We start from the raw sequence: 15,067 nt of genomic DNA on the forward strand, positions 1-15,067 counted from the left end.
TGGCTTACGATCCGCATCCCGCTTTGTATTTTGTCGGCGTGGCTTTATCTTGTCCTCTAAACTGCCTTGGGAGGAAGCACCGTGTGCTGAGGGCAAGTCCTGCCCTGGTGGCTGTGTGGCCTCCAGCGGGCAGGCTCCTCTCTGGGCCTCAGCCCCTCCTCAGTTAGTGAGGCCCAGGGGATCCCACCCCAGATCCTCTGATTCGGTTTTCTTTACTGCTGTCACCGGGGAGGTTGCTCTCTCATGTGAAAGTTCCCAGCCTCCTGCTAAGGGCAGGCAACTCCCAACAGGTGGACATCAGCCGTCGTCCCCAGGGAAGGTTCAAAGCAGCCCTGGGCCTGGTGCACAGGCTTCCCCTTCTGCTTTGCCACCGAGGTGGGCATGTCCGGGTGGTGAAGAGAAGAGGCATGGGCGTCTCAGGTTCCAGTCACTCCTGCTTAAGCCTCCCTGGCTCCAGGCTACTTTCTGCAGGGAGGGGCGGGGCCGGACAGCTCTGAGGTCCTTGCGGAGCTGAGGTCCGGGAGGGTGGCCCTGGCGTGCTCGTGTCTCACTTTGTAGGCAGTCCATGGCCCTTACCTGTGACACATGGCCGTCAAAGTGGACTTGAGGACCCAGCTCCATGGGTCCGTTAAGGTAGAGCAGGAAGCCCAGGGGACTGAAGAACGGGGGTTGTTTTCTTTTATTCCCCTGCGGCCATACACCAGAGTTTAGTTGGGGACCTTGCAGGTTGCTAAGCGCCCCAGCTGCCATCTGGGAACGACAGGCATCGGGGAAATCCACCCGGCACATACCTACTGCCAGGTGCAAACTGCAGAATCAGGAGCTCCCCTGGATCTCACGCTCTGAGTTCCCTTCCCAGGGAGGGGGACGTGGTTGAAGTCAAGGAAGCGGCGGAGGGTGGAGGGACGACGGGATGGCACAGAGGGCAGCCAGCCCTTCCTTCAGACCACGTTCCGTTAGATGGGTCAGCCTGTGCTTATCAGGGAAGAGAGGGCTGCCCTCTGTCCCCACCCTTCAGAGGTGAGGAGGGAGAGCCCAGGGCTGACCGTGCAGGGTTGAGTCTAGGTCAGAAAACCACCCACCGGCCCCAGTGAGGGCCAGGTCATGTTCATCCGGGGCGCCCTAGGGAGTGTGGTGTAGGCTGACGCTGGGTGGTTTTCCACTTAGCTCCTGGGGGGACACGCAGGGCAGAATGGCCACTTTGCTCTGCCTTTCCTTTTACTTAAACCCAAAGCCCAGGGTCACTGTGACCAGGGATGGCCTTTCTTCTTCACGGTGGAGTCTTTCCCTAGGTGCAGGACCTTCCTCCCTTGAGCATGTCTTGGAGGGAAGACCCACCCCTTTACCATAAAAGCCACAAACCTCTCTCCCGGGAGCACCCGAGCTTGGGATTCTGGCATGCTGCCATTTCGTAAGCTCGGCTGTGTCTTGTCTTCTTGATGTCCCTCCTTGCACTCTGCCCACGCCTGCTTCACTGTTCCCTTCGAGGCCTTTTGCCGTGAGGGTAAAGGCAGAGACTAATCCCACCCCTGAGCCTTGCTCTCACGAGAGGCTGGTGGGGAAGAGGGAAGTCAGGGCGGGAGAGAGACAGACATACAGAGACCGAGCGAGAAGAACCGAGAAATCAGCTACCTCTTGTCCTCAGTTGTCCATCGTGACTGTTGTCCTGGCAACAGTGAGATTGGGGCTGGGGACCCGTCTCCTGGGGAGCCGCCGGGGGAGAGGAGGCTGGTGGGGTGGGAGGAACGTGGTCCCACTGCGCCACAGCTCTGCCTCTTGCTGTGTGGTGGCCTGGGGCCAGGCTCTTGTGCCCTCGGCACCTGACGCGGGTGGGGCAGACCCGTCGTCTACTAGACAGCCACAGAGGACCCCCTCATCCCAACGTCAACCAAGAAATACACTTGCTGTCTTAACTTCCTCACATGCCCACTCGTGAATATAGCTAATAGTTGTACGTTTTCGTTTTTAGCCTTGAATGTATCTTGGTTTGGGAAAAGCCAGAAGGCGGATTTCCCATGGTGTGGCGTAGAAATCCGTGCTTCTGTGGGTTCCCACCCCCCACTTCTTGGATTTCACAGGATGTTCTTCATTCTAGCATTTCAGCACTTAGAACAAATCCGCATTTTAGATAATGCAGGTGATGAGCCCGCGGAGCACAGGTTGTTCTAAAGCCTTGACGCGCTCCTGGCAGTGGGAGGACATCTGCTGTGTCAGGTAGACCCGGGCCCTGGTGGTGATGACAGCATTGCAGACGGCACTGTGTATGGGGGGGCGTGGCTTCTGAGCTGGGGCCCTGCTGGGGTCACATCCTGCCACGGCACTTATATCCCCGGTTTTAGCGTCTGCTGCCCATGACCAGCTATGGAATATCCCCGCCTTTCTCTGGCTGTGGGACCGACATCTTGTTTAGTAATGGCGTAGTTGATTGGACAGTTACCTGGTGTCAAGTCCCGGGGCTGCATTTTTACTGGATTATCTCATTTAATCATCGCAGCAAACCCAGAGAAGGGTTGGCACGCATTCCCTCCTGGCCACGGCTTCTGTTCAGTTCTGTTTACTAGGCGTTTCAGTTGTAGTCTCTGGACATCTGGCCTGTGGGCATCGGCTTTGTTGGACCTGCCCAGAGTTTTAAATTTCTAATACTTAAGGATTTGGACATTCTATGTAAAAACTTGCATTTCTGACCACCTTGGGAAATGGGAGGATCTGACAACGCAGGGCTCAGGAGTAAGGTTTGCATTCACATCCTCGCCAGGCCACTTACTTGCCCCGTGTCCTTGAGTCAGTTATCATGCCCTCTGGCCCCGTTTCTTTGTCTGTGAAATGAGATTGGAATAAGATTGTTACAAGGTCTAAAGGAGAGCATTGCACAAATATTTGGGGCATTCTTCTAGGCACTAGGGATGTAGTTGTAAGCAGAACAGATTCCAGTGGGGGAGATAGATATTAAATAAATGAGCATATGCTATTAGAGGTAGGACAGTGGTGGGCAAAGCAGGAGAAGGAGCATAGGAATTGCCTGGGGGTGAAGGAAGGCTGCTATTTAATATTGTGTGGCCAGAGAAGCCTTTCTGATAAAGTGAGATTTGAGTAGAGACCAGAAATTAGGGCGTGAGCCATGCCATGTTCCAGGGAGAGGGAGCAGTAAGTACAAAGGCCCTGAGGTACGTTCACAGGACATCATGGCAGCAGGTGAATGTGGAGTAGAAGTGAGAGGAAGAGAAGTAGGAGGTAAAGGAGGGAGATGATGAGGAACAAGTCCTGTAGGACCTTGTAAGGACCATGGCTTTTTCCCTGAAGGAGATTGGAGACATTGGAGGGCTGTAGGTTTTGGTTTTTTGTTTTTTTGTTTTTAATATGAAATTTATTGTCAAATTGCTTTCCATACAACACCCAGTGCTCATCCCAACAGGTGCCCTCCTCGATGCCCATCACCCACCCTCCCCTCCCTCCCACCCCCATCAACCCTCAGTTTATTCTCAGTTATTAAGAGTCTCTTATGGTTTGGCTCCCTCCCTCTCTAACTTTTTTTTTCCTTCCCCTCCCCCATGGTCTTCTGTTAAGTTTCTCAGGATCCACATAAGAGTGAAAACATACGGTATCTGTCTTTCTCTGCCCGACTTATTTCACTTAGCATAACACTCTCCAGTTCCATCCACATTGCTATAAAAGGCCGTATTTCATTCTTTCTCATTGCCGAGTAGTATTCCATTGTGTATATAAACCACAATTTATGTATCCATTCATCAGTTTGATGGACATATAGAGGGTTGTAGGTTTTAAATTTTTTTTTTCAACGTTTATTTATTTTTGGGACAGAGAGACAGAGCATGAACGGGGGAGGGGCAGAGAGAGAGGGAGACACAGAATCTGAAACAGGCTCTAGGCTCTGAGCCATCAGCCCAGAGCCTGACGCGGGGCTCGAACTCCCGGACCCCGAGATCGTGACCTGGCTGAAGTCAGGACGCTTAACCGACTGCGTCACCCAGGCGCCCCGAGGGTTGTAGGTTTTAAATGGATCAGTCTGGCTGCCGGTGGAGAAGAGACAGCAGTGGAAGCAGGGAGGCCAGTTAGAAGCTATGTAGTAATTTTAGGGAGAGCGGATAATGGCTTAGACCAGGATGGAAGTGATGAGGGGAAGGATTCTGGGTGTTTTTTGAAGGCAGAGCCAACAGATCTCACTGCTGAGTGGCATGGGGGATGGGGGAGTGGGGAGTCGGTGATGGCTGTCGGGATTTTAGCCCGGAGGCGATCGGAGGGGCGGGTGGCTCTTTACAGAGATGGGGAGGATGGTGAGAGGAATGGGTTCGGTGGGGGGTGGAGAGTCAGGACCCGCTGAGGTGGAGATGTCTCACAGACATCCAGGAAGGCAGTCATCCTGCGCGCTAAACCCACGTCTGGCAGGCTGGAAGTGCTGTGCCTGCATTTGCAGACTCCTGCTGGGCCCTCCCGGGGCGAGGATGGTGGGCCTTGTAGGACAGCGCCTCAGGCTGGGGAGCTCAACGCCAGTTGGCAACCAGGCAGCACCTGGGGAAACTTTTATCATTTCTCCTCGAAGACAATAGGAGGTGATTCTGCTACGTGAGTCTCAGACCTGCACCCTCTCTTCTGCCACAGAGGCTCTCAGGGCCTTGCAGAAGGCAGCCAGAGGGGGGACAAGGAGAGAAGCACCCAGTAGAAACTCCGTTTCCCCGGCGACTGCCTCGGCACGCCAAGCCTCTCTGTGTCCTGGCATGTGCCGCCGGGACCATGGCGCTACGCGCCCAGAGGGCAGAAGCAACACGGGACGGTATAACCCAGAGGATCTGGCCGGGGCACAGCTGGGAGCTTGCATTTCTGCGGCTCCTTAAATACGCAGCAGGAGAGCAGCCGTGAGCGCAAAGTATTTGTGTGCATGGCGCCAGGCGCCGGGGAAGGTGGCTGTGGAGGGCGTCAGCACCTGCTGAGGAGGCTCAGAGAGGTGTGTTCGGAGTTGGATTTAACAAGGTGGATGTGGATTCTTGGGTGGCTTTTCAGGAAGAGGAGTGGGTGCTGGCCAGTGTGCGGTGGGGAGAATGGAGTCCTGATCCACGTGGAAGGGCAGAGGCAGGTTAGTGAGGGGTGAGCGGGGAGGTGGAGGGAGTCCTCCCCGGACTGCAGTGGCTCATCCCTGGTGTGGGAGGGACCAGAGTCAGCAGCCAGGCCAGCCCTGTGGGGGGGGGGGGCGGGGGGGGGGTAGGTCAGGAGCCCTGCCAGCCCTGGAGTGGGACCGGAGGGGAGGCCCAGGGAGAAGAGGAAGGTGGGAGCTGTGTTTGGGAAAAGCACCAGCAAGATTTATTGCTCCCCTGGGAGGAGGCAGAGGGAGTGAAGCCAAACCACGAGCGACCCTCACAAGTAGAGAGCGGGTCTGTTTAACCCGCTGGAAACTTCGTGCCCGGGGTGGGTTGAGCTGTTGCTTCCAGGTCAAGGTCGGAAGCGGATACTGAGCTCTTTCCCATGGATCACAGAGGCGGCTGCAGCGTCGTTCTCAAGGCGGCACTCTAGGCAGCGGCTCTGTGTTACCCACGGTGGGCGCGGAAGCCGTATTTACGTGCCGCGGCGTTCTAGAGCTGCGCTGTCTGACGTGGTAGCCCTAGGCACGTGTGGCTACTTCAGTGAAATGAATTAAAATCTAAAAATTAAAACTCACTTCCTCTGTTGGACTGGCCACTCTTCGTGTGCTCAGCAGCTACAAGTGACTATGGCTACCATACTGGACAGCACAGGTTACAGAGCATTTCTTTGCAGAAAGTTCTGGCAGTGCTGTGCTAGAGGGTGACGGCCTGCCCCTCGGGCCACGTCTCCTCGTTGACGGCTCAGCATCTCACCAGATCTCTGAGGGGCACCTGCTCTGTAGAGCCACACTAGGCGAGGGCTGTAGATTCCACACACACGACCGTATTTGCGCCTAAAGGGCAATCTCCTGATAATTGCAGTCACCTTGGCCCCCGTCTCTAGAGACTAGGCAGGCCTCCGGGCAAGTGACCGAAGTCCCATGGTTTGTGTCCCCTCTTCCCCTCCAGCAGGGTAAGAGTTCTGGGCTGCCCCTGGCTCTGTGCAACTTCTGTTCTGTTCCAGGTGACATGTCCTGGTGGTGACTTAGTTGTTAGTCTGGCTCTCACAATGCCAAGATTAAGTGTGGTCCTGCTTCCTTCTTGGAGCCGACATCTTGAGAGACCCTGGGGATGCTGGCTCAGAGCCTGTTTTCACATTGGAGGGTCTTGTTTAAAGAGATGCTGGGTTTTGAGTGCTACAGCCCCTCGTCCCCTGTGAATTCCCACACCCCTGGCTGAAGACAGCATAGCACTCCTGCCCCCCGAGACCAGTCACTCTCAGGTGACCTGACTGCCCTGACCACCCGAGCTCTTAGGAGTACTCTTCACCTTTGACCTGCCCAGCATTTAGCTTGGGGACTTGCAGAGACGACCAGTGACTGTTCTTTGAGTGAGGTTGTGACCGTGTCTTTTGGGCGGAGTAGCACATGTGGGTCCCTAGTCTAGATGGTGGCTGCCTGCCCCCCGGCACGGCTCTGGAGTTTCCAGATTTTACATGCTGTGGTCCTTCGCCCTCTCATCAGGGAGAGATGAGCCGTTTGGGCTCTGACCTCCCGGGGCTAGCTGCCCAGGGCCTCCTGCCCCCCATCTCCTTCCTCTGCTGCCTCCTCTGCCCAGCGGGTCAGGTCAGGATGGGCACTGTTGGAGTCCATTGCCCTTTTTTGGCTTCGAAGCGGCCCGGAAGCTCTAAGAGTCTGGAGAAATCAGGCCCAGAACAGATGTGTTTGCAGACAGCTGTGTCTCTGCTCACAGTCCGTGATGGGTTGTGGTGACGTGTGTGTACACACAGCACATGTATAGGGCACACGTGGGCATACACGAGGCCCAACCATACAGACTTTACATGTTTGCTTCATGCAGCATCTCACCAGATCACTGCTGAGTTCTCTCTCCATTGAAGTCTCCCTCCCTGCCGCTGCCCCCTTTTCGAGGATGTTGCAGAAACTTAGCTTCTCATCAGCCAAGCTCATGTATCCAGATCCCTGCCGGCCACCTTGCTGTAATGAACTCCTGAATGCCTCATCAGGGCCCCTGGGAACAGCGCAGGCCTCCTGCCTCTGTCTCGATCCTGAGCCAGCACAGAGGCGCGGCCTGGCCTGAGTCACCACTGAGGAGGAGGAGGCTCGATTGGTTCCTTCCCAGAGCCTGGGGGGACCATGCTGACAGACCGCCCTGGTCAGGGGCTCACTGCTCACCTGAGCAGTGCACCAAATGCGTGTTTACAGGTCTCCATCCCAGGCCCAGGACGCGCGCTGCGCCCCAGCCAGCCGCAACCCCCCCCCGCCCCCGCCGACCCCGGTCCCCGGGTGGCACACCGCCCAGGACGGGCCTCAGGTGCTTCTCCCCAGGATCTGGGTAGTTTTTTTGCTGTACCCAGAAGGCCCACTAGAGACTTTCAGGGCTTGTTCGTTCTTTTGGCTTATTTGGTTCTTTTCCCAGAGAGGGTCACGGCCTTGACTTTGCGTGTATTTTTAGGATAACCATCCAAGCACGGCAGGACCGGAGGGAGACCGAGCGAGGCAGCTCACCACCTTCTCCGTCTCTCTGTGTGGCGCCATGTCGCAGGGCCCCAGGCCTGGACTTACGGAGTCTGGTGGTTCCCTGTCCCCGGGCTAGTCTTCCATCCTGCGCTTGACTCCCTGCTCACCCAGCATCCGGGGCAGGAGCTCACTAGCTCTCAGGGCAGCGCATTCTTCGACTGAACTGCTTTGACTCTTCAAACATTCTTTCTACGCTGAAGCAACAGTCTGTTCCCCACAGCTTTCCATCACTAGCTTCCTCCGGGGGGACCTCCGGAGCAAGTTTCCTCCCTTTTCCATACAACTGCCGTCCTCAGACGTGAAGGTCGCTCTGTGCCGCTGCAGAGCCCCCACTCCTCTGGCCGGGTTCCCAGCTCCTCAGCCCCCCTTTGATGCCTGGCCTCAGGCTCCTACACCCTGTGGTCACTCCCCGGTGAGGGCCTGGGTGAACTGCGAGCTGCCTGAGGGTATCTGGGCCTCCTGAGGAACCACCCTCAGGTGATGCTGAGGCTGCCACTCCGAAGGCCAGACTGGGTCATGGGTCCTAATGTCCTGAGGGATGGCTCAGCCGAACCAGGGACCTCCCTGAGCCCGACATCCAGGGACTCCCCATAGATTTCTCCTCCAGGTAGCAGCGTCGAATGCCAAGTTCCCCACATCAACCGCGTGTTCTTGGGCCACTTTCAGTCCATTGGGTGGCATCACACTGCACACGTGTCCTAGCAGAGGCCTTCTGGAACTGACGCAGCTGGCCTCCCTCACAGACTTGGGGTGGCTCAGCATCTCCGGGCCCTCATGTCTGGCCCTGTTGGTTACACTCAGGGTCCACTGCCAGTCACTGAGACAGGGCCTCACAGCACTGGCCCGTTTTCTCGTGCCCTCAGCCAGTGAGGGGCGGGGGGGATACTGAGGCTGAGGGAGGTCACTGAGGCCTGCCCAGGTCTGTCATGGAGGCCCGGGGGTCCACCTCAGCAGCACCCACCTCCTCTCCTCTGCTGACCCATCAGAAGAAATTCCAGCAGCTGCCACTGGCCCGGCCTGGCCTCCCTGAGCCCCACAGGTGGTCTGGGATGCTGCCGGGCCCCGTGCTGGGGCACCATGGACGTCTCAGCTCAGCCCCCGTCTGCAAGGAGTAGCCAGGTGCCCTAACAACTCCATGAGCACTGGGGCCCACAGAATGTTCCAGTGGGCTCACCTCTGGGCTTCACCTCTGGGTTTCTAGAACAGTGTTGTCAGGTCCTTGCTAGGGAAGATTTGGGCACTTCTTGTGCCTTCACATTTGTAGCGGAACAGCATCCAGTGTGGGTGGGAGAATTCGTGTGTGAAAAGCACATCCTTTGGTGTAGAAGAAAACACCACCCGTTCTTTTGGTCAAAGAGCCCTGGGTTCCAGTGCTGTCTGTCACTAACTCTGAGGAACCTGGGATAAACCATTTAGCCCCTCCATGCCTTGGTTGGGTCACCTGCAAAATGGAGACAGTATTACACGTATGTAAAAGTCGAGGGCAGATGAGAAAGTCTTAGCAAAGAAGAGGGACGATTTTGATATTGGTCACTGGTGTCCATTTGCCCAGTGAGTCGTGGTATTTGAGAGCTACAGCAAGAAACCAGCCTATGGTGATTGTTCTGTCACTCGGCAACCTAAGAGGGCCTCTGCCTCCTCTCCGTTGTGCGGTGGGGCAGGGGTCCTCCCCGGCCATCAGTCTCCTCCCTCAGCTCACACCCAAGCAGACATGGGGGTCCAAAGCCCGCCCCCCACCCCCGGACTTGCAGGAACGGTTATTACAGACAAGCTGGGGTCAGGGTCACAGCTGGCGGCAACAGGAAGTTTTGTGTTTATTTCCGGTTTAGAAAGTATTTTGAAAAAGCAGCCCCAGCAGTATAACCATATAGCAGTTTTGAAAAACATTTCAGGTGTTCTCAATTCCATTCGCCAGATCAAGTTACCCTTTTGTGTTTCGTGCAGACTCTTCCGCCTTGACTCAGATGCACATGTGGGTCTGTGGTCCCCTTCTCAGGATACGGTTGCTGTCTGGTCGTTTTCTTATCGTGGCACTTTTCATTATGGTCACTTCTGAGGTTCCATAATCTTCCATCTGAAGGATGAGTCCCGGTCGAATGAGCCATCAGCTGGGCATTTGGGCCACTTAGTCTTTTCCTCGAGTATAAGTGAGGTTACAGTGCAGTTCTTGCACACACATCTTTTTACTTTTCTTGGATTATTTCTGTTGGAGAAATTCCCAGGAGAGCTATTGATGGGTCAGAGACTTGGAACATTCTTATGACTTCCGAAACATATAGTAGTTGCTATTTTAGGAAGAGCGGGCTCTGCCTCTATGCCGGGGAGGCCAAGCCACATCCCGCACCTGCTCTGGGTGGCCCTGCACCCCTGAAGACGCCTGGCTGTGTTTTCAGAGAAACTGGGACTGTGGTCAGGGGCACGAAGCACCTCTCAGGACTAGTCTGGCTCCAAGGGAACCCAGAGAAGCCCTTCTGGAGGGTCAGGGTCTGAGAGGGCGGGAAAGGCCTGACCGTGTGGGTAACGGCTGCTGGGGTTGCACAGGCTGGCCCAGCACAGCACTGTGACTTTCCTAATCCTTGGTGTCCCGCGCCCCCTGCTGGCTCACACACCTGAGCGACCTCTTCCCCAGGCTGGCGGGTGCCCCCACGCTCCTCACACATCTGCCTCTTCCTCCCCCTAGTGAGCACCTGCATGCACCTCTGGTGGGGCGTGGGTGTGGGGAGGGGAGGTGGGGAAGGAGGGAGAGAAAGGCTAAGACACGCATGGAAGCTGGGACCCTTGTTTGCATCTCCTCCGTCATTGTGCCTGACCAGACAGAGCTCCTACTCCTGGCCAAGTGACGCCGAGGACTTTCTGCTCACCTTGAACACCCCACTGGGACTCTTAAGCTATAAACCTGTGGCCAACTTCAAAGCCCAAAGGAGGTTTAGGCCTCATCTTCCTGAGATACCTGCCGACCCCACGCCCTCAGTAACACTTCACCTCAGGTGACAGAAGAGCTGTAATACATTGAGCACTTGCTGTGTGCAGGCACCGTTCTCAGTGCCTTCGGGTCAGGGTCACTTCGTCCTGCTTTCCCAACGAGGAAACCAAGGCACAGGGGAGTTAGCGGCAGCCTGGTGTCACACAGTGAGTCGGTGGCAGTATAGGGAACTGAGGGAGCTGGGCTGTCGGGCTCTTAACCGCCACGCCCTCCTGTCCCTGTCGGCCTGGCACAGACCAGCACGCCTCACACTCGGGCGGGGACTACGACCCTGGATTCCAGCCCCAGGCTCACTGCCATCTCCCAGCCTGCCTCCTCCCCCCAGGCTGCCCTGAGAGCCCGCAGGGCCCTGGGTCTCTCTGGCTTTTCTCAAAAATCCTCCCGGAGGCTCCTGTTCTTCCCCAGCTGAGCGCTTTCTCCAAGGTGCCTAGGTTTAGTTTGGTTTCAGAAGCCCCCTCGCCGCACACCGGCAGGGCAGACGGGTGTGCCGGGGTGCAGCATCCAGGAGACCCTGTTGCTCCTTCCTGGGCTCAGATGGAGGTCATAACACTGGGGTTATTTCGGCTTCTCATTCCCCTGCAACGCTGCTGCTCGTGAGGGTTTTAGCAGTGCTGGAGACAGCTGTGGAAATGGAAGAATAACGGTGGTCGCTGTAAGTGCCAGGCCCGCCGGGCCGAGGGGGCCTCGCTTGCTTACGACGGTGTGATTTCCGCAAGAGGACCGATTCTCCCCACGAAAACCGGGATAAGTGGGAGGGACCTTCCTGTGGTGCGATGGGTGAGCGGGCGGGGGCTCTGGTCTCAGACTGTCCGGGAGCGGAAGGGCAGGGGCTGTCCCTGCAGCAAAGCTGACTTCTCCCAGAGGAGATGAGGCCCCAGCCCTCTGCCCAGACCCTGGGGAGCCTCTTGGGCTGCCCCACCCGGAGGAGAGGAGCAGAACCTCCCCACCTTGGTTCTCCTGCCTCAGAGAAGGTGTGTTTAAAGTACAGGTAGAGCTGGGTTCTCTGGCCTCAGGGCCCGCTGAACACAAGGGAGAACAGGAGCCCGGTGCCCTCACCCTGCCCGGTGCACCCCCGTGCCTGGGGCCCTCACCCTGCCCAGGGCCCTGGTGGGAGACGAGGTCCCCCAGCCCTGTACCCACCAGGCTGGTGTCCCTGCCAAGCCTGTGTTCCTCTGGGGTCCAGTAACCCCTGGGCAGGCCAGGCAGCAGCTCGTGGCGTAGCCCCCAGGTGGCTCCGGCAGCCGGCACTCGACACACAGCCCACCTGGCCCTCCCACGCCTGCCCGCCTTCCTCCTCCCTGTCCGCTGCCCTGTGCGGCATGGTTCCCTCAGAACCACTCCGCCGCTGGGGTCAGACCCTGCCGTGCCTCTGCTCCCAGTCTTGCCTCGGTCTCCTCCCCTACCCCCTCCCCACTTCTCTCGCTGCTGTGCCCCGCAGGCCTCCACTCAGCCTCGCCGTAGCCCCACTTCCCGGCCTCTATCCTGCAAACCTCAGGTTCTCCCCATCGTCACCTGCCTCCCATCTTGGGGCGCAGGGTTCCTGGCACAGCACCCTGCCTGGGCTTCTGGCTCTGGCTTCACCCCCTTGCACCCACTCCCGGGGGCTGTCTCCTGTCCCCTGTCCCTGTTGCTCAGCCTGAGCCGTGCTGCGGGGCTGCAGGCTCAACCCATGAGCCAGCTCAGTGTCTGCCTGCCACGCGTCCCAAATCTGCCCTGGTTTTCCCCTCACCTCTCTCTCCTTCTCTATTCCTCACTTAAAGAGGCCGGCACCTTCCACCCAGAGGCCCAAGCCACGGGCCTGTCCCGCCTGCTTGATGCAAGCCGTCGCCAAGCCCCACTTTGCCAAGATGACTGCTAACTGGTCACCTGGCCCGCCCTCCTGTGTCACAGCCCTGGGCACTGGGCCTACCCCACAGCTTTCAGGAAGGAGCTCCCTGTTCCTTGCCTGGCACACGGGGCCCTTCAGGATGCGAACCAGGGGTCGGCAGACGTTTTCTGGAAAGCGCCAGAAACCCCTTTCGGTTTTGCAGGCCACGTCTTCTCTGTCACAGCAACTCGACTCTGTTGGAGTGAGGGGGCAGCCAGAGGTGACATGTAAACAAACGAGCTTGGCTGGGGGCGCCCCCCCGCGAGACACTATCTGTGCAAATAGCAGCAGCCAGGTTTGGCCCGCAGGTGGCAGTGTGGACCCCCCCTCCAAACCTAGCCGTGGGGCCGCGGTTCCCTGTTCCCGCCCCCATGGAAACCGCTGCAGGTCCCTGAACCTCGTGTCCCAGGTCTCTGTGCCTGGTGTGAGCAGCTCCCTCTGACGAGATGTTCCCAGCATGTCAGTCGGCTAGCCTCACTTCTAGGAAGTGTTCCTGATTGCCCCCAACACCCCCGGCAGACTCTGACACCCACCCTTCTTTGTTACTGCCCGCTGTCCCTCTCCCGTCCGAGCATTTACTGTAATGCACTGCGCTGGGCCTGCTTACCCATCCCCATGAGACCCTCAGCCCTCTGAGGGCAGCGACTCGCTCGTTTTCTGGCATTGGCACGTTATAGTATGCCGCCTGGCACCTAGTCGGTCTTCAGTCATGTTCAGTCAGAATTCTCGGGTGATCGCTCTGTGCAAGGTGGGGTGGGTGACCCAGATCCTGCACCCTCCCGGTGCAGGAGAGAACGGGTCCACGTAGGATCTGCCACCTTTCCTGTGGCATTGAGGACACTCTGGAGGTACAGAACCAAGCTTGGGTTTCTTCATGGATTTCTGACTCCCGTGAGGGCTTTTAAGGTGTGCCGTCACAGCCCTGAGCCTGTTGCTCTGGGCCTCCGGCTGCCTCCCAGTGTGGGGGAGGCCCCTGTAAGGCCCTGTGGAAGGTCAGCTCGTTCCTGGCTGATGTGTGTCACCAGCATCGGGCTGTTTCTTCCCGGAAGTATCCAAACCTGCCCGTGGAAGGGTGCAGACCAGACAGACCCTGCTTCTCCACCAACCCTCTCCTCCTCCTCCCAGGAGAACCTTATGCTTTCCATCCTGCCCAAGCATGTGGCTGACGAGATGCTAAAGGACATGAAGAAGGACGAGAGCCAAAAGGACCAGCAGCAGTTCAACACCATGTACATGTATCGCCACGAGAACGTCAGGTGCGCCGGCCCGTGGGCCTGGGCTCCAAGAGCGGAACAGGGGCTGGGCTTTGTGGGGTCAGTCAAGCACTGTGGGATTCGAGAGTCTTCCCCCAGGACTAGAAGCTAGGCCACGCCTTCAGTGTGAGCCTCGGCCCCCGTGGGAGCAGTCTTGCAGACCAATGCCGAGAATGAGCCGTCTGGGCCATGTAGTCAGTCCCCATCATCGCACAGACGTCACCCAGAGTGCGGGGGTGACGTCTGTGAGGTCACCCAGCCATTCTGGGCCGGCTAGGGGCTAACAGCTGTGTTCCTACCAAGACGGGTGACTTCATCACGGGGCAGGAACAGGCAGCGTGGGGGAAGGAGGCCCGGAGAGGAGAGGCCCACGAGGATAAACTAAACGTCAGAGCCCCGCATTCGCCCTGGGAGTGCCAGGGGCTTGCCACTTTGGGGTCGAGCAGGGACCCCTCTGCTGTGGTCCTGGGGCAGGAGCTGGTGGTGGGGCCAGGCACACTGCCTGGAGCCTCACGGTGGCGCCCTCCCTGCTCTCCCAGCATCCTCTTTGCGGACATCGTGGGCTTCACCCAGCTGTCTTCCGCCTGCAGTGCCCAGGAGCTCGTGAAGCTGCTCAACGAGCTCTTCGCCCGCTTTGACAAGCTGGCGGCTGTGAGTACCCGGCCCCCGCTCAGCCTCCGGCGCGCCGGGGGGCCACCCTCGGGGCTCCCACGGTCACCTCGCACGGGTGCCTGCTCTGCCCCCTGCCCGCCCTCCGTGCCCTCGAGGGACTCAGAGCCACGCCGCACACCCTGTTCTTTCAGAAATACCACCAGCTGCGGATTAAGATCCTGGGCGACTGTTACTACTGCATCTGCGGCCTGCCCGACTACCGGGAGGACCACGCCGTCTGCTCCATCCTTATGGGGCTCGCCATGGTGGAGGCCATCTCGTGAGTGGGGGCCTCTGGGGGGAGGGGCTCTGGACCGCGGGAGAGGCGGGCCTTCCGTGGTCCGGCGTGGGGGCTCGGCGCACCCCAGGCCCCCACGGGACGTGGGTGCCGTGTTGGTCGGCAGGCGGCTCAGCCCCCGGCTCTGGGAAGGGGGGACGTGGCTCGCCTTCTTGCCAGCTGAGGGGCCGAAAGCCTTCCGTGGCCTCTGAGGGCCCCAGCCTGCATCCACTGTTGTTTTCTAGAGAAGTGGCAGTCGTGGTAAAGGCTGTCACACCTCCTCACGCTGGTTTGGAGTCCCCCCAGGCTCCCCGTCCCTTCTCTCCGTGTTTTCTCACTGTGAGCCTCCAGGCCCGTCTCAGGTCGGAAAGTCCGAGTGTGGCGGCAACGTGGGGCAGCAGAGGTGGGACAGGGCCCCGGCCTC

General features: G+C 58.3%; 1 protein-coding gene across 4 annotated transcripts in view; it reads left to right on the top strand.

Annotated features, from left to right (window-relative positions):
- Positions 1-15,067, top strand: part of ADCY3 (adenylate cyclase 3) — a 91,321-nt gene that overhangs the window by 55,873 nt on the left and 20,381 nt on the right. For all 4 annotated transcript variants that reach the window (XM_043604397.1, XM_043604395.1, XM_043604398.1 and 1 more), the window contains exons 4-6: positions 13,588-13,718; positions 14,255-14,366; positions 14,519-14,646. In XM_043604397.1, coding sequence (XP_043460332.1) covers positions 13,588-13,718; positions 14,255-14,366; positions 14,519-14,646 — 371 coding nt within the window. The remainder of the gene's footprint in view (positions 1-13,587; positions 13,719-14,254; positions 14,367-14,518; positions 14,647-15,067) is intronic.

Source organism: Prionailurus bengalensis, chromosome A3 (assembly GCF_016509475.1).
Source record: "Prionailurus bengalensis isolate Pbe53 chromosome A3, Fcat_Pben_1.1_paternal_pri, whole genome shotgun sequence".
Classification (NCBI taxonomy): domain Eukaryota; kingdom Metazoa; phylum Chordata; class Mammalia; order Carnivora; family Felidae; genus Prionailurus; species Prionailurus bengalensis.